The sequence below is a fragment of the Rhinoderma darwinii genome, chromosome 10 (genome assembly GCF_050947455.1).
Source record: "Rhinoderma darwinii isolate aRhiDar2 chromosome 10, aRhiDar2.hap1, whole genome shotgun sequence".
NCBI classification, from domain to species: Eukaryota; Metazoa; Chordata; class Amphibia; order Anura; family Rhinodermatidae; genus Rhinoderma; species Rhinoderma darwinii.
Window position 1 is genome coordinate 41,990,823 of NC_134696.1, and position 26,030 is coordinate 42,016,852.

Below are 26,030 nucleotides of genomic sequence, written 5' to 3' on the forward strand. Positions count from 1 at the left end.
CTTTAATTTGTATTAGTGCCATTGATGTCCCTCAGTGTTTCTTCTGTATGCTTCTGGAATAGTTCATACATAGTTGACATTCTCTGTACTTGTGCCTAAAACCCATGAAATATGGTCTTAGTTGCATGGTCCATTTAGTTACTCACCATTGATGATAGTTCTGTTTGGATGAGGCTGGTGAGAATATCATCTATACAGTCATGCAGTGCCGCCCTTACCAGATGGTCATCAACAAAATCTCTCACCATCCTCCTGAGTACATGAGCAGACAGATCTCTCAAGATTTCAATTAGCAGTTCATCCAGAAGAGACGTTGAGTGGGACCCCGCTGATCCTCTATAATGACTATGGTGAAGAAAATAACTCAATATTCTATGGACATGATCAATGTACAGTTTACGTAAGAAGCCAATTGCTGATGAACCAATAAACAGTTTTCTACAATCAGAGCGAAACAATGCAGAACAATAAGTACAGCACAACATGTCAGTATTTGGTATTAGTAAATATATAAGGTGTACCACAAATGCTGCCAAAAATGTAATGTGTAATATAGGTATGTATGTTCTGTCCAATTGTGCCCTCCACCCCTAGAGAAGATTATCTTGTCTCTTGTCTGCTCTTAAAGGCTATATACACCTTTGAAAGTCATTTTATATATATATATATATATATATATATATATATATATATATATATATATATATATACAAAAAGGTCAATCACGGTTATTGGTGAAACTTTATAATTAGTTTTTGTTAAAAATTATTTTTACTTTTTCAGATACAGCTGCTTTGTGTTCTGTATACAGACCAGTGGATCGTTCGCTAACACCTGAATCCGTCAGTCCGGCGCACCTAACAGGTCCAGTGTCAGCAGCTCCTGCTCCTATCTATCACATCTAAGTGATAAACTTGTGTCGGATAATAGGCGGATAATGGGCGGATCCCGCTTTCACCTAACCCGTCAGTCCTGCAGACCTGATGGAACCAGGATTTAGCGAATGATACAGCTGATATGTATAGAGAATACAGAGCAGCTGTATCTCAAAAAGTACAAATATTTTTTCACAAAAACTAATTATAAAGTTGCACCAATCACACTGATTGACCTTTTGTTTAAAAAAAAAAAAAAAAAAGCTGTTCGAAGGTTTACATAGCCTTTAAAGGAGTTGAAGCATTACACAGTTAAAATCAATGAACGGTCTGTGTAATGCATGGACATGCTGCTTTATCCAGAGATGGGGAGCTGCTCTTTGTAGCCACTCTCTGCTCTGGCTTATAGAGGAGGGCCTGGAATAGTAGACTATTAACTGAGAATGAAAATGGGTAATAACATAATTGATTGACAGCATGTAGAATTATGACTTGTGTTTATATATATATATATATATATATATATATATATATATATATATATATATATATATATATATATATATAAAAAGCATAATCATTGAATAATGAAGTTTTGCAACTTCCTAATATACTTTGGGGGGAATTTATTAAGACTGGCGTTTCATATGTCAATCTTAATAACAGGAAAAATTGGAGTGAACAAGGTGAAAGCGCTACAATTGTGGCAAGGACTATTCCCCCCGCCCCTAATATTAGACAGTTAAATAGATAAAAAATTTCTAAAAAAAAAATTAGGTCACCTCTCCTCTCAATTGTGGCGCCACGACTGCAGCTGTGCGCCATTCATGCCTAAAACCCTTTCACTCATAAAATACAAAAAAATCCAGAAATAACCTCACCGTAGCGCTCCTCTTCTCCGCTCCAGCTCCTTCCTCCTACTAGCGCCACTCGTACAAGGTCCTGACACTGAGCAGCGTCAGGACTTTATAAGCGATGCAGCACTTCAACGTCATCAGTGCTGTGTCGCATAATGTCCTGATGTTGCCCAGCGTCAGGTCCTTGAATGAGCATCGCTGTAGTGATGAGGGAGCTGGAGGGGAGAAAAGGAGTGGAGAGGAGAGCTCATTTCTGGAATTTTTTTTATAATTTTTTTTATTTTTATTTATTTAACTGTCTAATATCAGGGGTGGGGAGGGGTACGCCTCATGAAGGAAAATCTAGGTAGAATCTGGCATAGATTTCAGCTATAATTGGGACGTGGTGACCACGTCCCTTTCCACGAGACCATGCCCCCTTCCCACAAAAGTGATGAAGGTAGCGCAAGAAGGTCAAAAGCCGCAATTTGCACCACAAATTGTAACTTTTGGGTTAGTTTGCGACTTTTATACGCCAGAAAACTGGCATAGAAAAGTTTATTAACTACCCCCTTTGTGTTTTAATTCTTCACCATTTTTGTGTTTTAATTCTTCACCAGTTTTGAGAAATCTATTTGCTGTTAGTAAATAAAAACATTCTGATATACCAAAGAATAAAAACCTGCACAGACCAAATACTTCTCAGGTTAAAGGCTATGTTCACCTTTGAAAGCAATTTTTTTTTTTATAAAACAGTGTATCTGTGTGTTCTGTGCAACTTTACAATTAGTTTTTATTAAAAATAATTTTTACTTTTTGAGATACAGGAGCTTTGTGTCCTGTATACAGAGCAGCTGTATCGTGCACTCAGACCTGAATCTGTCAGGTCCGTGAAACTGACGGGTTTACCACTGACACTGCACCCGTCAGTCTCGCTGACCTGACGGGTACAGGATTCAACGTAAGTTACAGCTGCTGTGTATACAGGACTCAGAACAGCTGTATCTCAAACAGTAAAAATAATTTTTAATAAAAACTAATTATAAAGTTGCACAAAACACACTGACTGACCTCTTTATTTAAAAAAAAAAAAAATCGCTTTCAAAGGTTTACACAGCCTTTAAAGTTTGCCGCAATTATATCCAGTCTTCATAATCCTCTGTAAACGAAACAGCCTGGACTACCTCTGCTGGCAAACTACCAGAGAGATTTCTGCTGCTGCTGATCCTGCTGCGGCTTCTGTATTTAGCTCACAGTCCATTCCTTTGACTGGATAAAACATTATTTACCTTACAGCTGTGAGAAGTATTAGGCCTTTACAGGCTTTTATTCTCTAGATATAAACAACAATGTTCCCATTCTTTGACAGCAAACAAAAATCTTGAAAGTAACGAGGAATTGAAACACAATAGGCCAACATTTTCCCTCATCAAGTATAAGGAACATTACTTGGTAAACGTACTCTGATTTCCAATGCCTTGATGTCTTTTTGCCATAATATTTCTTCTTTGGCATCTATAATAAAACAAAAAATCATTATGACTAGTAGTCATATATATAAGCACATAAAATAAATATTCATCATCTTTCTGAGGCTATATTATTTAGTTTAAAGGAGTGTCCCAATGCATAAACCCTATGCAGATGTCACTTTATTCATTTCCACCGCTTTAACTCTTTCAGGACTAGTTAGATAGAAAAATCGAAACTTTTGAAAACAATTTTAATAGCAATAAAAATAGCGGAAGTAAAATTTTGACAAAATGCAGTGTAAGGGCATGACCACACGTAGCGGAATTGCTCTGGAATTCCGCTGCAGACAGTCCGCAGCGGAAATCCACAGCGTACACGTTTCTCCATTGCCTTCCACAGCTTTGTGGTTGGGTTCGTTTACACGTTGCGGACAATTCCGCTGCGTAGCATAGGCTGCGGAGCGGAATTTGGTGTCCGCAGCATACGATGGTTGTTGCGGACGTGTAGCGGACTTGTTGCGGACTCATTGCGGAATTTCTCCATTGACTTCAATGAAGAGTCAAAATTCCGCAATAAAGTCTGCAGATGTTATGTGTGCTGCGGAGCGTATTGGTTTTACTAACATGACATTTCTTCATTCTGGCTGGACCTATGTATTTCTAGGTCTACAGCCAGACTGAGGAAGTCAATGGGGCTCCCGTAATTACGGGTGACTACGTGTGTGCACCCATAATTACGGGTGACTACGTGTGTGCACCCGTAATTACGGGAGCGTTGCTAGGCGACGTCAGTAAATAGTCACTGTCCAGGGTGCTGAAAGAGTTAAGCGATCGGCAGTAACTGTTTCAGCACCCTGGACAGTGACTACCGATCACAATATACATCAACCTGTAAAAAAAATAGAAGTTCATACTTACCGAGAACTCCCTGCTTCTTCTTCCAGTCCGGCTTCCCAGGATGACGTTTCAGTCTAAGTGACGGCTGCCGCGTCATCCAGGGAGGTCGGGCTGGATGGCGAAAGAGGGACTCGTCACCAAGACAACTGCCGGTAAGTATGAAATTATTTTACTTTCACTAGGGAAAGTGCTGTCCCTTCTCTCTATCCTGCACTGATAGAGAGAAGGGAAGTACTTTCACCTCAATACGCAACGGCTAGTCCGCATCAATTTAATGCCCATTTTGGGCAGAGCCACAACAGAATCTGCAACGCAGATTCTGTGCGGCATTGATACGGACAGTAGCGGAAAAATTCCGCCACGTCTGGGCATGCCCTAAGAGGTTGAAGCTCCTAATCCCCCATTTTCCTTGCAGTGTCCGCACTGTTAAATATAATAGTTTTGGTGGCCTGCAATCACCTCTAAAGGGACCTTATTGTGGATATGGATTTCAATTACCTCCATTATGTACAATAAAATAAGTCTAAATCTGTTTTACGGCTAAAGACAGTCAAAATGGTCTTAGAACGATAGTGACTGTTCAGGCAATTAGGCACTGCCCAAGGGCACAAAGCGTTATTGGGTCCTAAGCCCATCATCCAGAAAGTGGACTCTACTTTACTAGGGGATTGTAGTTTAATTTATTTCTTATATGGTATCCTGCTTCCTGTCGAATAATTAAATGATACAATTCTGGGTGCCTGCAGCCACCACTGGGAGACTTTACTACATACAAATTTATATAGTTTCCATTGAGTTCTATAGGAACTGCAAATAACCCTATGAATTAATGGTACGTTGCTGCCATGTAAAGAGTCGTCCCATCAGTGACTGTGGGAGACTGGTGTAAGTATATTATAGAGTTTTCTTTCCAATTTTTGTATGATGACTGTTTTCTTTTAAAACCAGTTAAATCCTGGAAAAGTGCTTAAAATGATATCTGAGCATGGAAAACAGCAACAAACGGGAAAAAACAAAAACTGTATTGTGGACGGTGAGAGGCATTAATGTCAAGGGAGCAGAAGATTCTCAGTCTGCTCCTGCTTGAGACCCAACGATTGCAACAGTATATTGGAGATGTTAAAATAGCAAATGTATTATATCACCCAAAAAAAAATACACAAAAAAAACCAGCTCTCACCTGTGTATTATTAGCTAAAGTCTCTATAAGAACATCTGGGACAATCTCATCGATCAGAATCTCAGATACAAAAGAATCCACAAAATCCCAGGCAAAATGTTTATTTTCTGTGAAATATCTAAATGCATTGTGTTCCTAGAAAAGGGAAGAACACATCAAATTGCAACGTACAATGTGGTGATAAAACGTAGCATTATTTATTAATTTGAGCAATTTACAAAGTTTTAAATATTTCATGCTCATTGATCTGGAAAGGTCACCGGCTTGTGAGGAGGTTATCATGTAAATGCTGCAGCTTAGTAGTTTGAGATGTTCTTCATTAGTATATAACATTATTCTTTTGATCCATTTAAACCAGGTTTATATTCATTTTCAACACTGCAGTATAATAGTTTGAATTAGATGGTTGTATGTCATGTTTTTAGCCCTGCTAACTATGTTACTATGTAATTAATTTCCAATCACGGTTCCAAGTTCATAATTCTACAATATAAGGTCTTTGCTATGTTGAAAATATTTAGAACAGGTTTGTACAAAGTCCATAGTTTTTGTGCAAATAATTGAAAAAGTTAACTTTGCAAATAGTCTTGATTAAAAATATTCTACCTTTCGGTGCTTACAGCTCCTATGCAGACTTCAGTGTTTCCATGGTAACAGATTATAAATAAACCCTGTGAAGTCTGACCATCCAGTCATACTCCATTCTTTTTGCCCCCTACCACTTGCTAACATACACTTGAAATGTAAGCGAGAAATAGGTGAGCTATTAAAGAGAGCATGACTGCAGGGTTTGTTTGTAGTCTGTTACCATGGAGATGCATAAAACTGTATAGGAGCTGTAGTTGCTTCAATTTGTCTTGTAAATTCACTGAAACAATAAAAACAATTGGTTACAAAGGTGTGAATAGCCTCTGAGCACTTGAATAAATCCACTCAAAATGGATTTTTTTAAATATTTTTCAAATCAGGGTCTGTCGTTTTGTTTTTTTAGCAGACCTATAAATGATTTGAAAGTTTTTTTTTAATTTGATAAAATTATAGTCTACATAAAAATGTATTTAAAAGTGTTTTATTAAATTAGAGAAAATTGTTGGCGCTTGTTTCTAGAGATAGCGTCACTCTTATCCACGAGTTGTGTCTAGGATTGCGTTTTAGACTTATTAACCTAAATGTGGAGGGTTTAAATAACTGGGAATTAAAATAGTTACGGGTGATAGTACTATGACATTTACTTACTAAAGTTGGCTTCATTTTGTCATATTCCTTATTCTTCACTAGCATAGGTTTATAGGAGAAAGGATCGTACTTAGCACTTCTCCTCCTAGAATATTAAACAAAAAAGTTTACATAATAATTTCCACATTGAAGCTACAGTTAAAATCACATATTTCAAGGCACTTATAATTTGGTCAAAATATTATTCATGCATAACTGAAAATGCCCATAAAAACTACTTTCATAATGGACGTTGTGTATCACAATTACATATTACAAATAAATCACATGTCTGAAGGCTCTGTTGTGAGAGGACAGGTGCATTAATTATGTTAAAGGAAGGAAACCATAGCGTAGTCGACTATCCTTATGGAACGGAGACAAACGGAAACCATTTGCAATGGAAGCATTACCATTGAAATCAATGGTAATGCAAACGAAAGCTATAGTTTCCGTTTGTCTTTCCATTCTTGGGTTCCTCCGACTGAAAGTTCTAACGGAACCCATGAACGGAACCCGACGCAGATGTGAGCAAGCCCTAAGATAACTTGAAAACAGATTATATAATTATAGAAGTAATTTCTAAAAAAACCTCAAAACACTCTCATTCTGTTATTTATCTTTTTCCATTCACTTATAAAATTCTCTCAAAGCTAAAATGCTTATCAATAGTCCTAATAACTAACAGACCAGTGGTTTGCTACGACCTGTTCTGCAATCAGTAAAGGAGCCCTTAAAGGCAATGTATAACTTTATTTCTTATTAAAGAAATAAAAAGCTATACTAAATATTTTTATATTTTCGGATTGTATATTTTTGTATTTTTGTTTTCTTTACATGACTATGGGGGCAGCCAACTTTCCTGAGCTGGTACAATTTCAGAGTTCCTGAGTTATCTCCATCCAGCTTTATAATACATTAGTAATCTTTTATTGTTAGGCTGCCCTGATAATAATGAGAGGACTGCTGATCCTGCCCCAAGCTATAGAGTGATAGGAAATGTCAGCCTATTGTGAGCACTTATTGGATTTCCTATTTCCAAGACAATGTGCGCAGAGGAATATCTAGAAGCAGTTAGGCTAAATACACTATCTGGCCAAATGTATCTGGACACCTAACCATGACATGTAAATGAGCTTGTGGGAAATCCCATTCTAAAACCATCGGCGTTAATATGAAGTTGTGCCCTCTTTTGCGGCAATAACAACTTCCACTCTTCTGGGAAGACTTTCCACAAGATTTTGGAGTGTGTCTGTGGGAATTTCTGCCCATTCATCAAGAGAAATTGTGAGGTTAAACACTGATGTTGAATGAGAAGGTCTAAGGCTGGATTCACACGAGCATGTTCGGTCTGTAAAGGACAGAACGTGTTTCGGCCGCAAGTCCCAGACCGAACACACTGCAGGGAGCCGGGCTCCTAGCATCATAGTTATGTACGATTCTAGGTGTCACTGCCTCGCTGCCGGACAACTGTCCCGTACTGTAATCATGTTTTCAGTACGGGACAGTAGTTCCACGGAGAGGCAGGGACTCCTAGCGTCGTACATAACTATGATGCTAGCAGCCCGGCTCCCAGCAGTGTGTTCAGTCCGGGACTTGCGGCCGAAATACGTTCCGTCCTTTACGTTCCGAACATACTCTTGTGAATCCAGCCTAAAAGGTCTGGCTGGCAATCGCCGTTCCATTTCATTGCAAAGTTGTTTGATGGGGTTGAAATGTTGGCTCTGTGCTGCCACTCATGTTCCTCCATAAAAAACAACTCAGTAGAGCCTGTCTTTATGGACATCATTTTGTGCACTGGGACAAAGTCATACTCATACAGGAAAGGGCCGAACCCCAAACTGTTCCCACAAAGTAGCAAACATACAAGTGTCTAAAATGTCTTTATATGCTGTAGCATTAAGATTTTCCTTCACTGGAAATAAGAAGCAGAATCCTGAAAAATAGCCCCAGACAAATTCCGTTTATTACCAAATTTTACAGTTGGCACTATGCATTCTGGTCGGTAGCGTTCTCCTCGCATTTGGTAAAACCAAGAATAATCCAATAAACTGCCAGATAGTAAAATGTGATTCATCCTTCCATAGAACACATTTCTACTGCTCCTGTGGCGGCGTGCTTTACACCACTCCATCCAGCGCTTGGCATTGTGCATGGTGATCTTAGGCTTATGTGCAGCTGCTCAACCATAGAAACACATTCCATGAAGCTCCCAACGTACAGTTCTTGTGCTGATGTCTCTTCCAGATGTAGTTTCGAATTATGTAGTGAGTGATACAATGAATGATAGGCGATTTGTATGGGATACACACTTCAGCACTCGGTGGCCCCACTCTGTGGGATTGTGGGGTCTACCACTTCATAGCTGAAATTTTGTCAATCCTAGACACTTCTACTTCACAATAATACTTACAGATGACCGGGGCAAATATAGCATAAAAAAAATCCACAAACTGACTTGTGGCAAAGGTGACATCCTATGACACTGTGCGTAAATGTTAGCATACATATGAATCCATATTTAATGTTTCATCTTCATTAGCAGCCTGAAATACCTGAATTCAATAATTGGGTGGGGTGTCCACATACGTTTGACCATATAGTGGGCCGTCCTTTTAGTGTACCTCAAAAGACATAAACATAAACATTTCTTTCAACTTTCTCAACCTAAACACTCTGCAAAATGCAACTTTTTGGAAGAACGGCGTTAGTATTTTTGAATGTATATATTATAGACACACACACACACACACACACACACATACACACACATATATACATGCATATATGTATGTATTTTGTATTCCGCACTGGCCGATTTTGTTTTTTTTTCTAAGAGCTTTATGGAAGAAACCACATTATGTGTTCCTCTGCTGGAATAATGTAAGACCCCGCTTTGTCTTTCTTATGTAGCACTGTATAGCAGCTAATGGTTCTTTGCTGCTCCAGTAGGCTTTCCAGCATCTTGTCTGAGCAGATGTTGTAGCGGCTTATACTGATCTCAGAATTATGCAGTATTATGTATGCTTTTGGCTCTGCGCTCTAAACAAAAGATGTTACATTCTATTTGGAGACTGTGCCCTAGGTTGACTCCATTTTCTGAAATTGCAATGCCTGTAATCAGTTCAAGAGGCATGAGATGTGTTTCTATTACTGTACATAATGCTGAAAAAATTCATACAGAGAAAAGTGTACAACAGCTGCTGCAAAACTGCAGCATTGAATATGATGAGCAGATATCTACCAGATCAGACCGCTGTTCTAATGGTAAGAGATAAAAAATAGAATAATGTTTCCAGATTCCAAAGTCCCAGATTGGGATGCTCCATATATTTTCCCATGACCCATTGGATTAGTCTCATTTTCTGTATCTCCCAAACAATTGGGATAGAGAATGACCATGTATGTAGGACCACTTCTCAGCCAAGAATAGGGACGCAGTTATAGGATATCACTGATCGCCCTCCTATGGCATATTCTGTGGAGATCCTATAAAAGTCCATTCTGATTTAACCTCTTTAAACAGCATTTCCATAATACAAATAATGGGAGCATTCTGGTTAAGTGGCGTAACTATAGGGGGTGCAGACGTCATAGCTGCACCAGGGCCTATGACCACTTATAGAAATGCCGGTTCTTAGAGGCATAACATGAAGCTCCTGGGCCCCAATGCTAAATCTGTAAGGCTTAGTTCACACAGAGTTTTCTTTAGGCAGAAAAAATCTGCCTCAAAATTCCTTCAGAAAGTTTGAGGCAGATTTTGAATTGCAAGCGTTGTTTTGACACTTGTTTTTAGCAGCGTTTTTTGCCTGCGGCAGTTCACACCGAGTTTTTTAGCGCTGATTTTGAAATTGCGCCAAATAGCAGCCTGAAATTTCACCCCCATTGATTTCAATGTGAGGCAAAGGTTTTGGCCGCTCGTAGGAAAATAAATCGACAGGTTCTTTCTTCCCTCAGCTTCTGCCTCTGATCTCCCATTGAAATCAATGGGAGGCAGAAAAAACCTATGGCGCTTGTTTCTGAGCCTTTTTTTGCAGCGTTTTTTTGCCCGTGGTCCTTACATTAGACTCGAAACGAGCTAAAAAAAAGACTTAAAAGAACACTGGCAGGTCAAAATCTGCCTCAAATAATTTTGAGTTAGATTTGTACTGCCTAAATAAAACTCTGGATGAACTACCCCTAAATCTAATGGAAAATGCGCGGGTAAAAAAACTCTCAAATCGAGAGTCCTTTGCCTCCCATTGACATCAATGATGGGCGCTGATTCCGACATAGTTTCTGTGTCAACATTAGTGCCTAATAACTCTATATGAACTGACCCTAACAGAGCCCCCAACTACCATGTGCTGTTTATAATACAGCGGTCTTCTTATGTGATAGGAGACCTTTCGGACCCCTCGGGTTCGAGGACCTCAGTGCAACTACTACATCTGTACCCACTATAGGCGCACCCCTGCCAGTGTTTATTTTCTGTACGGTACTTTGACAAACCTGGGACATTATTTTTCCTATAAGGTAACTAGGTTGTAATAATTATGCCAAAACTTACCCCTCATGCGGTTTATGCTGCTTCGTGTCAGCGTATTCCAAGTTTACGTTTCTGCGATCCCAATTAGATGTGGATATAAGACTGAAACATTAAAATTGCAACACAAAATTAAATAAGCCATAAAATCAAATACAATGTTACAATGGATAACAATTTAAACGGCCCTGAACAGAAGGAATTCCTCTGAACATGGCAGTGCATTGTGTCCATTCACATAGGAAAACCTACAGATATAGAACGCACAAACCTCTCATCTGGTGCGCATGTCAACATTTTTCTGAGATAACAAAGGGACATTGCTGTCACTTGCTAATTATCTATGAAAGTTATGATACACAGGGACAGCCTTACGTTAAATAGTGTCCAATGTGGTTTTTGTGGGCCCCCCCCATATAATGTACTGTCATTCAATGTACAGATAACTATACCACATAGTGCCCAATTAATTAGGATCCCAACCATGACATAATGGATAAATGTAGAAAACGAGAGGATCTATATTGGCGCTGCTGCGTGGATCAGGTGCGATGGAGAGACGAGTAGACTCTTCCTTGGTTTAAATAGGTGTTTTATTGCAACGCGTTTCGACGCCGAACTGGCGTCTTCATCAGGCATAAAATTTCAGTTTAAAACATGCTGGTATATATATACAACACTGGGTACTGATTGGCCCAGTTCAGATGGAACAGAATTGGCAAGGAAAAAACCGCCAAAACATGGTGGGTCAAAGTTCAAACAGATATCAGACAGGATAAAAGAAATAGTCAAATTGAATTACGATTAGAATGGGAACATATGATTAAATGAATAAAACTTGGGATATTAAAATATAGAATAAAAATGTTTTGCGTGATTTTATATAAGTCAAATGTTGTAACAGCACCGAGAACGTAAATATTTCTAGTAAAGAGGTTTTTCCCCCATAATGTGGTCTGTAAAGGTTTATTTCCCGTTAGTGATAACGTAACATAAGTGTGTTACTATTATTCGGTGTTGTTATTATTTTTTATTGATGTAGTAGATGGGGATTTGTTTGGGTCAATGCGGGCCGTAGTCATGGAGATTACTTAAACTACGGAAGCCGAGGCAGGCCGAAGTTAGGTGGTGGACCGCATACGGTGAAGCGCATGGTGGAACGCAGAATGGCACGCAAAGTCCGGGGAATCGTGTGAGATGTCATCAAGTACAGAGATGGACAGAACTATTGCTGAAAAAGTAAGTAGAGATTTGTGTGAACGAATTTTAATTCACAATGTAGGAAAAAACGGAGGAGGGGGGGGGGGAAATTTTATCGACAACTGACGAGTCAGAAGTTTATTTCGATGAGACAATTTGAATGGTTTATTCAAATATAGAGGTTGTTTGGAAGAAGAAGGTATTTGATTTCATATGTGAACGCTAGGTTATGATTAGAAGATTATGAAGGTAAACGTATGTGCGTCTTAGTGTGTTTACTAGACGGATCCAGGCATATCGTAATTAGGGGAATTAATAACTGATGGTAGCACTAGTCCAAGGATGACTCAGAGATGTCGTTCAGGCCTCTGGGGTGTAATGTATCCATTTTAAATATCCAAAAATTCTCTCTTTGTTTCAACTTATTGAACCTGTTTGGGACATCGGGGTGAATATGCTCAATAGGAGTAATGCGGCTTTCATTAAATTGGCATTTATGTATTTGGGCAAAGTGGCGAGAAACACTGTTTTAGAAAACCAGTTTTGATATTGAAACGGTGGTTATTAACCCGGGTCCGTAGGCATTGCGTAATCCTGCCTATATACTGTAGTTGACAGGGGCATTCTATAAGGTAAACGACATATGAGCTGCCGCAGTTGAGAAACGTTCTGATTGGAAACTTTTCATCGGTAACTGAGGATGTGTATGTATGTTTGTTATGATTAATAATGTCACAGCATAAACAGCGTGGCCGACCACATTTGTATGAACCTTTGAGATCCGAGAGGAAGTTAGTGTCGGGTATTTGAGGTTTTTTGATTCTACTAGGAGCCAGGATATTTTTAAGGGTGGAAGACCGCCTGAAGGTAATATTCGGTTTTATGGGGACCAGGTCTTTCAAGTAAGGGTCATTTTTGATAATGTGCCAATGCTTACCTAGGATAGCTCTGATAGACTTATTGCCTTTGTTATAAGTGGTAATAAAATTGGTATTAAAATTCTTGTTAGGTCCAGGATCTCTAGAGGGCGGGTTTAGGCAGGAAACTTGTGTTAGTTCGGTGGCTCTCTGTCTAGCACCTTTTATTAATTTCAGAGGGAAGTGTTTGTCCTTAAATCGTTGCTCAAGGACATTGCACTCCTTGTGATAGTGAGTGTCTGTACTGCAATTTTTTCTGATTCTTCTAAATTGTCCGAATGGTATGTTTTTCAACCAAGGGCGGTAATGGGCACTTTTGAAATCGATGTAACTGTTTACATCTACCAGTTTGAAATGTGTTTGGGTAATGAATTTATTGTAAATGCTATCGTAACTAATTGTGAGCTCTAGAAAATCAATGGAAATCGGGGAAAAGGTGTGCGTAAATGTTAATCCATATTCATTATTATTCAAAGTCTTGATGAAAAGGGAGGCTTCATCCATACTTCCTCTCCAAACAAGAAAAAGATCGTCAATAAAGCGTCGGTATAATATTATATTGTCTTTAAATTGATGTGGGCCATGAATGTGTGTTTTTTCAAATGCACCCATGTAGAGGTTTGCATATGCTGGTGCAAACCTGGTGCCCATGGCGCATCCTTTAACCTGGTTGTAAAAGTTATTGTTGAAACTGAAAGTATTGTGATAGAGGATAAATTTAATGCACTTGACTAAAAAACGGACTTGTGGATCAGGAATTAGGGTATTTGCTGAAAGATAGGATTGGACAGTTTCTATGCCCTTGCTATGAGGGATATTACTGTACAAGGCGGTAACGTCTGCTGTAAGGAAACCAATTTGGGGTAGGGAAGGGTCAAAATTCAAATTATTCAGATCTCTAATTAATTGTGTAGAGTCTTTTAAGTACGATGGTAGGGTCAATACAATGGGTTGGAGATGGAGGTCAATAAAATGGAAAAGGTTACTGGTAAGTGAACCTATCCCAGAAATAATGGGGCGTCCTGGGGGGTTAGTGAGTGACTTATGTATTTTAGGTAGGTGGTATATGAAAGGCATATTTGGGAATGGGACCGATAGGAACTGTTTTTCTTTTTTGGTAATTAGACTTTCAATGGCTGCAGATTCAATAAGATTTTGATATTCCGATATATAGGAGGACAGTGGGTTGGTGGTTAATTTATTGTAAAATGAGGTATCACTCAAAATCCTCATAGTTTCGCCCAGGTAGTCGGTTCTATCCTGTATAACTATGCCCCCTCCCTTATCTGCCGGGCGGATAACTATATTTGTATTATTCTGGAGGGTTTTTAATGCCCTTCTTTCATAGGAGGTCAGGTTGTCTGGGTGATGTGATGGTGTTTCAAATGACCTAAATTCATTGCTCACTAGGGTGGAAAAGGTTTCTAGCATAGGTCCTTGGTGATAGGTTGGGTAGAATGTTGATTTTGGGTGGACTTCCACTGGAACAGCGCTTGGAGAGGCCCTGTTTGGGGGTTCTTCGGTATTGTAAGTTGAAGGGGTGGTGTGTTTAGCGATCGCAAAATGTCTCGTCAAAGTCAGTTTTCGTATAAACCTATTTAGGTCCATAAATAACTCAAAGGTGTCGACTGGTGCTGTTGGACAGAAGGAAAGTCCTCTATTTAGTAGGCTACATTCGTGGGTATTTAGTATATAGGATGATAAGTTAAATAATTTTATTGTGGGACAAGGTTCCTCTTTTTGCTGAGAGATAGGTGTTGATTTATTTCGGTTCTTTCCCCCTCTCCGTCCTCTAGGTCTGTAGCCAGCTTCCTTTTTGTGGAAATTTTTGGTAGTTTCGGAAAAAAGTTTGTGATCGACTGAGCTTTGGGGCTCATAATGAAAGGGATCAATATGTCTTGACTCATGATCGTGGGGGTTAAAGGTGGCCTGACTAGTTGTGAGGGGAGCCCTAAAAAAGATGTTCCTGCAAAAGTGAAGTCTAGGGTAGAAAGGGCTAGGTTCGTATCAGGGTTAATAGTAGTACACTCCTGGGGTAAATTAGAGGCCTCTAGCGGTTCATGAAAAAGAGTGTCTGGTGAAGTTGAATTGGAAATACCCCTCATTAACAACTCCCCTACCTTTTCCTTTAATGACTCCATAGAGGATGATATCTCGTCCCTACTACAACTATCAATTCACAACCCCCCCCCAGTCACCCAATTCAACTTCACCAGACACTCTTTTTCATGAACCGCTAGAGGCCTCTAATTTACCCCAGGAGTGTACTACTATTAACCCTGATACGAACCTAGCCCTTTCTACCCTAGACTTCACTTTTGCAGGAACATCTTTTTTAGGGCTCCCCTCACAACTAGTCAGGCCACCTTTAACCCCCACGATCATGAGTCAAGACATATTGATCCCTTTCATTATGAGCCCCAAAGCTCAGTCGATCACAAACTTTTTTCCGAAACTACCAAAAATTTCCACAAAAAGGAAGCTGGCTACAGACCTAGAGGACGGAGAGGGGGAAAGAACCGAAATAAATCAACACCTATCTCTCAGCAAAAAGAGGAACCTTGTCCCACAATAAAATTATTTAACTTATCATCCTATATACTAAATACCCACGAATGTAGCCTACTAAATAGAGGACTTTCCTTCTGTCCAACAGCACCAGTCGACACCTTTGAGTTATTTATGGACCTAAATAGGTTTATACGAAAACTGACTTTGACGAGACATTTTGCGATCGCTAAACACACCACCCCTTCAACTTACAATACCGAAGAACCCCCAAACAGGGCCTCTCCAAGCGCTGTTCCAGTGGAAGTCCACCCAAAATCAACATTCTACCCAACCTATCACCAAGGACCTATGCTAGAAACCTTTTCCACCCTAGTGAGTAATGAATTTAGGTCATTTGAAACACCATCACATCACCCAGACAACCTGACCTCCTATGAAAGAAGGGCATTAAAAACCCTCCAGAATAATACAAATATAGTTATCCGCCCGGCAGATAAGGGAGGGGGCATAGTTATACAGGATAGAACCGACTACCTGGGCGAAACTATGAGGATTTTGAGTGATACCTCATTTTACAATAAATTAACCACCAACCCACTGTCCTCCTATATATCGGAATATCAAAATCTTATTGAATCTGCAGCCATTGAAAGTCTAATTACCAAAAAAGAAAAACAGTTCCTATCGGTCCCATTCCCAAATATGCCTTTCATATACCACCTACCTAAAATACATAAGTCACTCACTAACCCCCCAGGACGCCCCATTATTTCTTGGATAGGTTCACTTACCAGTAACCTTTCCCATTTTATTGACCTCCATCTCCAACCCATTGTATTGACCCTACCATCGTACTTAAAAGACTCTACACAATTAATTAGAGATCTGAATAATTTGAATTTTGACCCTTCCCTACCCCAAATTGGTTTCCTTACAGCAGACGTTACCGCCTTGTACAGTAATATCCCTCATAGCAAGGGCATAGAAACTGTCCAATCCTATCTTTCAGCAAATACCCTAATTCCTGATCCACAAGTCCGTTTTTTAGTCAAGTGCATTAAATTTATCCTCTATCACAATACTTTCAGTTTCAACAATAACTTTTACAACCAGGTTAAAGGATGCGCCATGGGCACCAGGTTTGCACCAGCATATGCAAACCTCTACATGGGTGCATTTGAAAAAACACACATTCATGGCCCACATCAATTTAAAGACAATATAATATTATACCGACGCTTTATTGCCGATCTTTTTCTTGTTTGGAGAGGAAGTATGGATGAAGCCTCCCTTTTCATCAAGACTTTGAATAATAATGAATATGGATTAACATTTACGCACACCTTTTCCCCGATTTCCATTGATTTTCTAGACCTCACAATTAGTTACGATAGCATTTACAATAAATTCATTACCCAAACACATTTCAAACTGGTAGATGTAAACAGTTACATCGATTTCAAAAGTGCCCATTACCGCCCTTGGTTGAAAAACATACCATTCGGACAATTTAGAAGAATCAGAAAAAATTGCAGTACAGACACTCACTATCACAAGGAGTGCAATGTCCTTGAGCAACGATTTAAGGACAAACACTTCCCTCTGAAATTAATAAAAGGTGCTAGACAGAGAGCCACCGAACTAACACAAGTTTCCTGCCTAAACCCGCCCTCTAGAGATCCTGGACCTAACAAGAATTTTAATACCAATTTTATTACCACTTATAACAAAGGCAATAAGTCTATCAGAGCTATCCTAGGTAAGCATTGGCACATTATCAAAAATGACCCTTACTTGAAAGACCTGGTCCCCATAAAACCGAATATTACCTTCAGGCGGTCTTCCACCCTTAAAAATATCCTGGCTCCTAGTAGAATCAAAAAACCTCAAATACCCGACACTAACTACCTCTCGGATCTCAAAGGTTCATACAAATGTGGTCGGCCACGCTGTTTATGCTGTGACATTATTAATCATAACAAACATACATACACATCCTCAGTTACCGATGAAAAGTTTCCAATCAGAACGTTTCTCAACTGCGGCAGCTCATATGTCGTTTACCTTATAGAATGCCCCTGTCAACTACAGTATATAGGCAGGACTACGCAATGCCTACGGACCCGGGTTAATAACCACCGTTTCAATATCAAAACTGGTTTTCTAAAACAGTGTTTCTCGCCACTTTGCCCAAATACATAAATGCCAATTTAATGAAATCCGCATTACTCCTATTGAGCATATTCACCCCGATGTCCCAAACAGGTTCAATAAGTTGAAACAAATAGAGAATTTTTGGATATTTAAAATGGATACATTACACCCCAGAGGCCTGAACGACATCTCTGAGTCATCCTTGGACTAGTGCTACCATCAGTTATTAATTCCCCTAATTACGATATGCCTGGATCCGTCTAGTAAACACACTAAGACGCACATACGTTTACCTTCATAATCTTCTAATCATAACCTAGCGTTCACATATGAAATCAAATACCTTCTTCTTCCAAACAACCTCTATATTTGAATAAATCATTCAAATTGTCTCATCGAAATAAACTTCTGACTCGTCAGTTGTCGATAAAATTCCCCCCCCCCCTCCTCCGTTTTTTCCTACATTGTGAATTAAAATTCGTTCACACAAATCTCTACTTACTTTTTCAGCAATAGTTCTGTCCATCTCTGTACTTGATGACATCTCACACGATTCCCCGGACTTTGCGTGCCATTCTGCGTTCCACCATGCGCTTCACCGTATGCGGTCCACCACCTAACTTCGGCCTGCCTCGGCTTCCGTAGTTTAAGTAATCTCCATGACTACGGCCCGCATTGACCCAAACAAATCCCCATCTACTACATCAATAAAAAATAATAACAACACCGAATAATAGTAACACACTTATGTTACGTTATCACTAACGGGAAATAAACCTTTACAGACCACATTATGGGGAAAAAACCTCTTTACTAGAAATATTTACGTTCTCGGTGCTGTTACAACATTTGACTTATATAAAATCACGCAAAACAATTTTATTCTATATTTTAATATCCCAAGTTTTATTCATTTAATCATATGTTCCCATTCTAATCGTAATTCAATTTGACTATTTCTTTTATCCTGTCTGATATCTGTTTGAACTTTGACCCACCATGTTTTGGCGGTTTTTTCCTTGCCAATTCTGTTCCATCTGAACTGGGCCAATCAGTACCCAGTGTTGTGTATATATATACCAGCATGTTTTAAACTGAAATTTTATGCCTGATGAAGACGCCAGTTCGGCGTCGAAACGCGTTGCAATAAAGCACCTATTTAAACCAAGGAAGAGTCTACTCGTCTCTCCATCGCACCTGATCCACGCAGCAGCGCCAATATAGATCCTCTCGTTTTCTACATTTATCCACTATACACCAGCGGTACCTTTGGTCACCGGTCCGGATCTGGCAGCAGCACCTGTGGACCTTTTTCCTCGCGCATTACCTATGGCTTTCTGGTGAGCATAGTATCTTCTTTCCTCCATTAGCCTATCCTAAACCTACTTCACTATGTGGCGCCGTGGTTTTTTCTCTATTTGAACCATGACATAAAAAAGCCCATTCAGATTGCGGTATTCAATAAGGGGAATTTTCTGAAGTGCTCTATGCCAGTTCTCGGACATAGAAAAGTTGCAATATGTGCAAATACTAGCTTTTCGCACAAAATTTTCAGCAATTTCTTTATTTTTACGCCACCTCCGCCACTTTAAAAAAACCTGATGCCTGGTCTGACTGCCACAACCACCATACACTTCAAGAATAATATACAGCACAGTGTCACACAAATTAAATACCACTATATATTGACCAAATAAGGCTCCATACATAAAGTAATGTAATAATAGAGCTAAACAATGTCTAATTAATACTGCACTATAATTAAAAGGAATCTGTCAGCAGTTTTGAGGGGAGGGAAGGGGGAGAGCAGTGTAAACATTCCTTTTGCCTCGGTCATGAAAGTTGCATGACCAAAAAACTATGTTTGTTTCCCCAGTGCACCGATTGCAAGTGCCACTAAGGCGGGACTTGATGTGCAAGTGCTCCTGCATTGCATGCTGCAAGCCCTGCCCCTCTGCTTTGAGTGACGGCTCTAGCGGTCTCCTGATTGGCCACCAGAGCTGTCAGAGAGTGGCACTTGCGACTTATGCGTATAAAATGCCCTCCCCCTCCCCTATATCACTCTTTCAGCTGCTTTGAGGCATCAAAACTTCTTAAAGTTTCCCTTTAAGATTTATCTGGGTCACAAGCTTCAAGTGCTAAGCGATCAGTAGAGCCGCCTTTTGTTGTGGATGGCTGATAATATCCCTGAAAATACAAGGTACCCCAGTGACTCTATAAGGGGCACTGGTGTACTATGTATATATAAAATATGGGCAATAAATTTGTATTATTTAAAAAAAAAAATTATATAGCTCCATCAATTTGTATAGCACTTTACTAAGCATAACATTGGTATAACATTTGCAAAAGACAGTGCAAAAACAGATACGTAAGACAGTGTTTACAAGATACATTAAGTAGGAGCCCTGCCCATACAAGCTTACAGTCGTGCTTACAATTGCCCCTTCGTGTTAATTATTTCACCATTTTCTCAAAGCAGTTAAAAGAACACTCCATCCAAAAATTCTATCTGGGGCAGTACTTGAGGAGGCGGAGCATGACACAGGAATTCTCTTTGGTGCTCTTCGAATACCTGTGCCATACAGGACTCCCTCAGGTCCTACACTTATTATAACATAGTGTATATGTTTTTGTCAGAGTGTTCCCTTTAAACGAGCCTCACATTAAAAATCTATGTGGAGGATTCTTCAGTCTGCGTAACAGCCCCTGACTCACTGAGTCGACTTGAAAATCTTTCTGTCCTTCTCTGTTTCTATTGATAAGAGCCACTCAGAACAAGTACGTACAGTACGTTTCTAAAAGATGAATAATAATATGAGGACTGTTAATTTGCATCTAGCATTGTACAGTCCATTTAAGTATTGGCTTCACATTTTTGTCATGCTGTGACTAATATGTGATTTGTCGGGTAAATGCTTCTACATTATCAGTATATTCATATTCTGATATACATTAACCTCCTCCTAACAATATGAAACTTGACATATATATATTCTAAGGGATTGTCCAGGACTAGAAAAAAGGTCCATGGCCAATATGTGGTGTTGGAGCTCAACCTATTGTTTCTGTTAAACGAGCAGAACATTTTTTTCTAATTCTGGACAATCCCTTTAAGTGTAAACTCTGATGAATACAGGAATTTATTCAAACTTTAACCATTCATCTTGAAACCTGCTGTTTGCCAAGCAGCATCCCATGTATGCCATAAAAATTCTGATGTTCATGCTCTCTTGGCGTTTTGGGTATGTCACTCAAATTCACAATAATACGTGCCGCCGTCAATTCGATTCCAATTTCAAAGACAAACAAAATGATTGGCATTCCCTCGCACTGATGCCTGGGTATTTCAGTAAATAGTCTCTTATATTTTTTTTTTTTATAACATTGTGGCTTTGAAGAAGGTGGGATGAAACTTTGAAGATTCAAAGAGATCCTGTGATGAGCAAATGTACCTTAAGTATGGATATCTGAGGGATAGCCACAAAGGGTTAAAGCGGGGGTCACCAAATGCACCCATGCTGAATTGCAGGTCTGCACACAAAAAAATCAGGTTGACCGGTCAGTAACACAGGGAGAGCTACTGTGATTCTAGTTGGATGAGAACAATCTGATGGAGAGGAATACAATCGCACCGTACCACCCAACAGACTAATTTGTATAGTAGGTGGAAGTATTCTGCGGCGCTGCTCCGAGGGCTGTGTAATACCTACTGATCCCCGGAAGATCACAGAATCTACCACTATACCCCTTTATGGACATCAATCAGCTGTAAATATGTAGGTCACAGTGCAGTTTGGGGCCGTCCTAAACATTTTTTTGTTTGGTCTTTTCTGACCCCAAATCTAGGATAGATCTTAAAGTGATAAAAAAAAAAACTAAGGCCAGGATCACACATACAGTTTTGATGCAATTTGTGGTGAATTTTTTTGGCTCAGTTTTTTTTAGCCAAAGCCAGAAGTGGATCGAAAGGGAAGGAAAAGTATAAAGACAAGACTAATGCGTGTCTTTTCTTTTGTGTCCACTCACGTGCTTGGCTCAAAAAACTACCTGAAACAAATTGCATCGAAACTGTGTGTGATCCTGGCATTAATAGCTCAGTGCAATTTACTTTAATATGGCTGATCTGCAATACAAAACAATGTCCATGGACAAGGGTGCCGCTGGTTCTAGGGAAAAAGATTATTAAAAAATAGCCCTAAAACTGAGCACTGTGAACCTGCCTTAGTATTTCTGTCTCTAGAGAGATCAATTTTAAATATACTTTAAACAAAGAGACCATTTGTTTACTTGGCATTAAGGGTATGTTCACACTCTTAGCAAAAAACGTCTGAAAATACAGAGCTGTTTTCAAGGGAAAACAGCTCCTAATTTTCAGACGTTTTTTAATCATACTCACGTTTTTTGCTACGTTTTTTACGGCCGTTTTTGGAGCTGATATTCTATAGAGTCAATGAAAAACGGCTCCAAAAAAGTCTCAAGAAGTAACATGCACTTCTTTTTCGCAGGCTTTTTTTACGCGGGCATTTTTCAAAATGGCCGCGTAGAAAAACACCTCGTCGGAACAGAACAACTTTTTTCCCATTGAAATCAATAGGCAATGTGTTTGGAGGCGTTCTGCTACCAATTTTTCGGCCGTTTTTTAGCCCGAAAAACTTCTGAAAATAAGCTGTGTGAACATACCCTTAAGGGTTTTCCCACTTTAGACATTTATCAGACATGAATGTCTAATAAAGGAGGGTCCTACCTCAGACCTCATACAGAAGCGAGACTAGATGAATAGATGGTGCTTGCTTGGCTGTTAGGGTATGTTCACACGAGGGCGTCCGTTATGGCTGAAATTACGGGGATGTTTCAGCCTGAAAACATCCCCGTAATTTCAGCCGTAACGGCATGTGCAGGCGCTTGAACGCCGCGTCAATTACGGCCGTAATTGGCGCTGCTATTCATTGGAGTGAATGAATAACGGCTCCAATTACAGCCAAAGAAGTGACAGGTCACTTCTTTGACGCGGGCGTCTATTTACGCGCCGTCATTTGACAGCGGCGCGTAAATATACGCCTCGTGTGAACAGACAAAACGTCTGCCCATTGCTTTCAATGGGCAGATGTTTGTCAGCGCTATTGAGGCGCTATTTTCGGGCGTAATTCGGGGCAAAAATGCCCGATTTACGTCCGTAAATAGGCCGTGTGAACATACCCATATAGTAACTCCGAGAGACTTCAATGGGGAGAGTCGTGCAATTTAGTCTTCTCCAGTATGCTCATTTTTCACTGGGCCCCTTATTCTCCTGATAGGTGGTAGTACCATAGGTGAGACCCCCACTGACCAGACATTTATGGCATATCCTGTGAATATGCCATCGGTGTCCAAGGCCGAGTTCACACAGAGTTTTCTGGCGGTTTTTGACGCGGAAATCGCGTCAGAGACCACGCAAAAAAATGTCCAAAACCGCCTCCCATTGATTTCAATGAAAAAACGCTCACGTGGAAAAAAAGCTACATGCTCTTTCTTCCCGCAGTTTAGCCTCTGATCTGTTATTAAAATCAATGGAAGGCAGAAAAAGCTTTTTTGCCCGTGGCGCTCGATGGCCGCAGCCGAAAAACAGAGAACACCGCAGCAAAGTAAGTGCAGGAGGTCAAAATCTGGGGAAGATTTTTCTGCATGCAAAAAAACCTCAGTGTGAACATACCCTAAGATTGGAAAACTCCTTTAAAGATGTTAAAAAATTATAAATATATTTTATGTCCCCGTGCCTGTTGCAAATATATTACATTTAAGCAATGACAGATTTCCACTTATTTGTCATGATTCTAGCAAACACGTTGATTTAGTAATTGAAAATGTGCAAATTTGCTTGTGTAGCATCTCGACAACAATACTTATGTGAAACGAGCATGTCATTTGTAACAAATGGTTGGAGATAGAATTCATTGTTACATTCATACAAATAAGAATGAAGTCATTAATGATCTGCCTATATTGCTGTCACTATTACCCCGGCACATATATTTACTATACAAGGGCACTTGACTTGTATGTTTCTTTAAGCTTCAGTGTTGTGATATAAAATATGAACAAAATAAATATAGTTCCCAAGAAGTTAACAAAAGGTAGAACAACAAGCCGCTGTGTAAAAGAATTACACAATATGAAAGACCCTATAATGAAAATGTCAGACAAAGGAGGGAGTGTGCTTCTCCGCAGATGTCAATGTGCAGACAAGGAATACTCAGACAGCTTAGCAATATAAATAAAATACATTTTCTCTTCAAAGTTCACAACTGCATATAAAAACAGCAGGGGTAAACTTTATAAAATATCAAACCCAGAACAGATTTAAAGGATATATTCAGTCTCAAACCAATATTTATGCACTGTCCTGACTTTATGAGAACCACTTAAATGGTCCTACACCAAAAACGGAGAAAATTTAATATTAGGATAAAGTTATATATCAGCAGTCCACCATGATTTACCCTGTTAATAAACAATTATTTAAAGCGGTTGTCCGGGATTTTAAAAGTTGATTAAATAAAATAATAAAGTACTTTGTTGACTTGTGCTATTTATGCATGATGTGACCACTAGAGCCAATCACTGGCCTCAGTGGTCTTGTGCCGTACAGGCTAGAATCACTGCTGAGGCCAGTGATTGGCTTCAGCAGTCATGTGCTGAATGGCACTTCATCACCGCAGGGAAGTCAACAAAGACCGGGCTGGACTACCATAGCGGTGGCGCTGGAGCAGCGGGGAAAAGGTGAGTATTGATTTTGTTTATATCAACTTTCCTGCTCTTAGCAAAAAATTGCATACTACTAGGCTGAGTTCCCACAGGGCAGATACGCTGTATAAGAGCACGCAGCGTATCTGCCCTGTGCGTCGCAAGAAATTCCGGGCGATGAACCGCACCAAACAGTGGTGCAGTTTTTTGCCCGCAATGTCCGCTGCGGAAAACTGCAGCACAAGAAGGACGGCCTCCTGGGATGACGTTTCATCCCAGGAGACCACTGCAGCCAGTGATTGGCGGCAGCGGTCACATGGGATTAAACTTTATCCCAGGAGGCCAGACATCTGGGTAAGTATAAGATCTTTTTTTCTGAGTTGCGTTTTTTGAGGCGGAATCGCTGTTTTATTTCTATTGAATTCAATAGGGAAAACTCACACAGTGTTTACGCAACGTGTGAACTGACCCTTAAGGCTAAGGTTACACTGAGACTTTTTGTTGCGCTACTGATTAATTTTTAACTTCAGTATGGAGCTACAGCTGCAGTCCAAAGGAATACATTGAGTTGCCTGCAATCTTGTGGACTGCAGCTGTCACTTCTTCCCTTAAACTGTAAAAGATTTGTGCTCTACTTCAAATCAAAATGCCAGTGACGTCTTTTCAAAATATAGTAAATGTTTTTCTTGGAAGAATGATAAAACATTGGTTTGGGGGCATGAGCTGTAATCTTAATGAAGCATATATATTAGTAATTTTGCCCTACCTTGGCAGGAATGGCCTTGGCAAACTTTTGTTCTTGTGTTTTGCTGACATAGCTTTTTCATACGAGGTCATGGCAATGAGGTCATCCCACTCAGCTCGTGGTAAGAGACCATATTGTTGTCGTACGCGACTTAAGCTGTGAAATACAAAATGATGGTCAAATGTGTTTTATACTTCATGGTAAGATGTGAGTAACAGTCCTTGAATAATAGAATTTCTGCTTTGGGTCTCTAAATTGTGGGGGTATAATAAAGGCAGTTAAAATAACACTGAAAAATAATACCAATCAAAAACAATATTCCAGTGCAACAGGAGAAAAGTAAAACCTAATACATAGATGCATAAACAGCTTGTACTATTTGTAGGTTACAGACTTTCATAACCTGCAGTCTGTAGTTTGTCCTTGGAAACTAAAGATAACCATGGGGCATTTGATATTCCACCAGCTGCCCATCTGGATTACACTTTGTGCCAACATAAGTAATTATATTAATAACTATATTCATGGAAATAATATTTATTTAATATGTTAATATTTTATTTAAAGAGCCTACAAAGGAAGGCACACTTGCTAAGAACTGCTTCCAAACTACAGTATAAGGCAGAACTGTGCCCACACGGCCATAGGCACTCTGTGTTTTGTCATTTGGTGCCTCCGTATGGCATTATTTCATGGAAGTATTCTCCTCTAGAACCAGTGCTTGTAGGGGATAATATCTCCTTAATACGGCATCCAGTGGAACATAAAATTTGCTCTAGG

At 39.6% G+C, this 26,030-nt stretch overlaps 1 protein-coding gene across 7 annotated transcripts in view; it reads right to left on the bottom strand.

The window, feature by feature from the left end:
* LOC142661406 (uncharacterized) overlaps nucleotides 1-26,030 on the bottom strand; it is a 45,170-nt gene that overhangs the window by 13,254 nt on the left and 5,886 nt on the right. For all 7 annotated transcript variants that reach the window (XM_075838800.1, XM_075838795.1, XM_075838798.1 and 4 more), the window contains 6 exons: nucleotides 25,272-25,406; nucleotides 11,025-11,105; nucleotides 6,497-6,581; nucleotides 5,261-5,395; nucleotides 3,174-3,226; nucleotides 147-345 (listed from right to left, as the gene is read on the bottom strand). In XM_075838800.1, coding sequence (XP_075694915.1) covers nucleotides 147-345; nucleotides 3,174-3,226; nucleotides 5,261-5,395; nucleotides 6,497-6,581; nucleotides 11,025-11,105; nucleotides 25,272-25,406 — 688 coding nt within the window. The remainder of the gene's footprint in view (nucleotides 1-146; nucleotides 346-3,173; nucleotides 3,227-5,260; nucleotides 5,396-6,496; nucleotides 6,582-11,024; nucleotides 11,106-25,271; nucleotides 25,407-26,030) is intronic.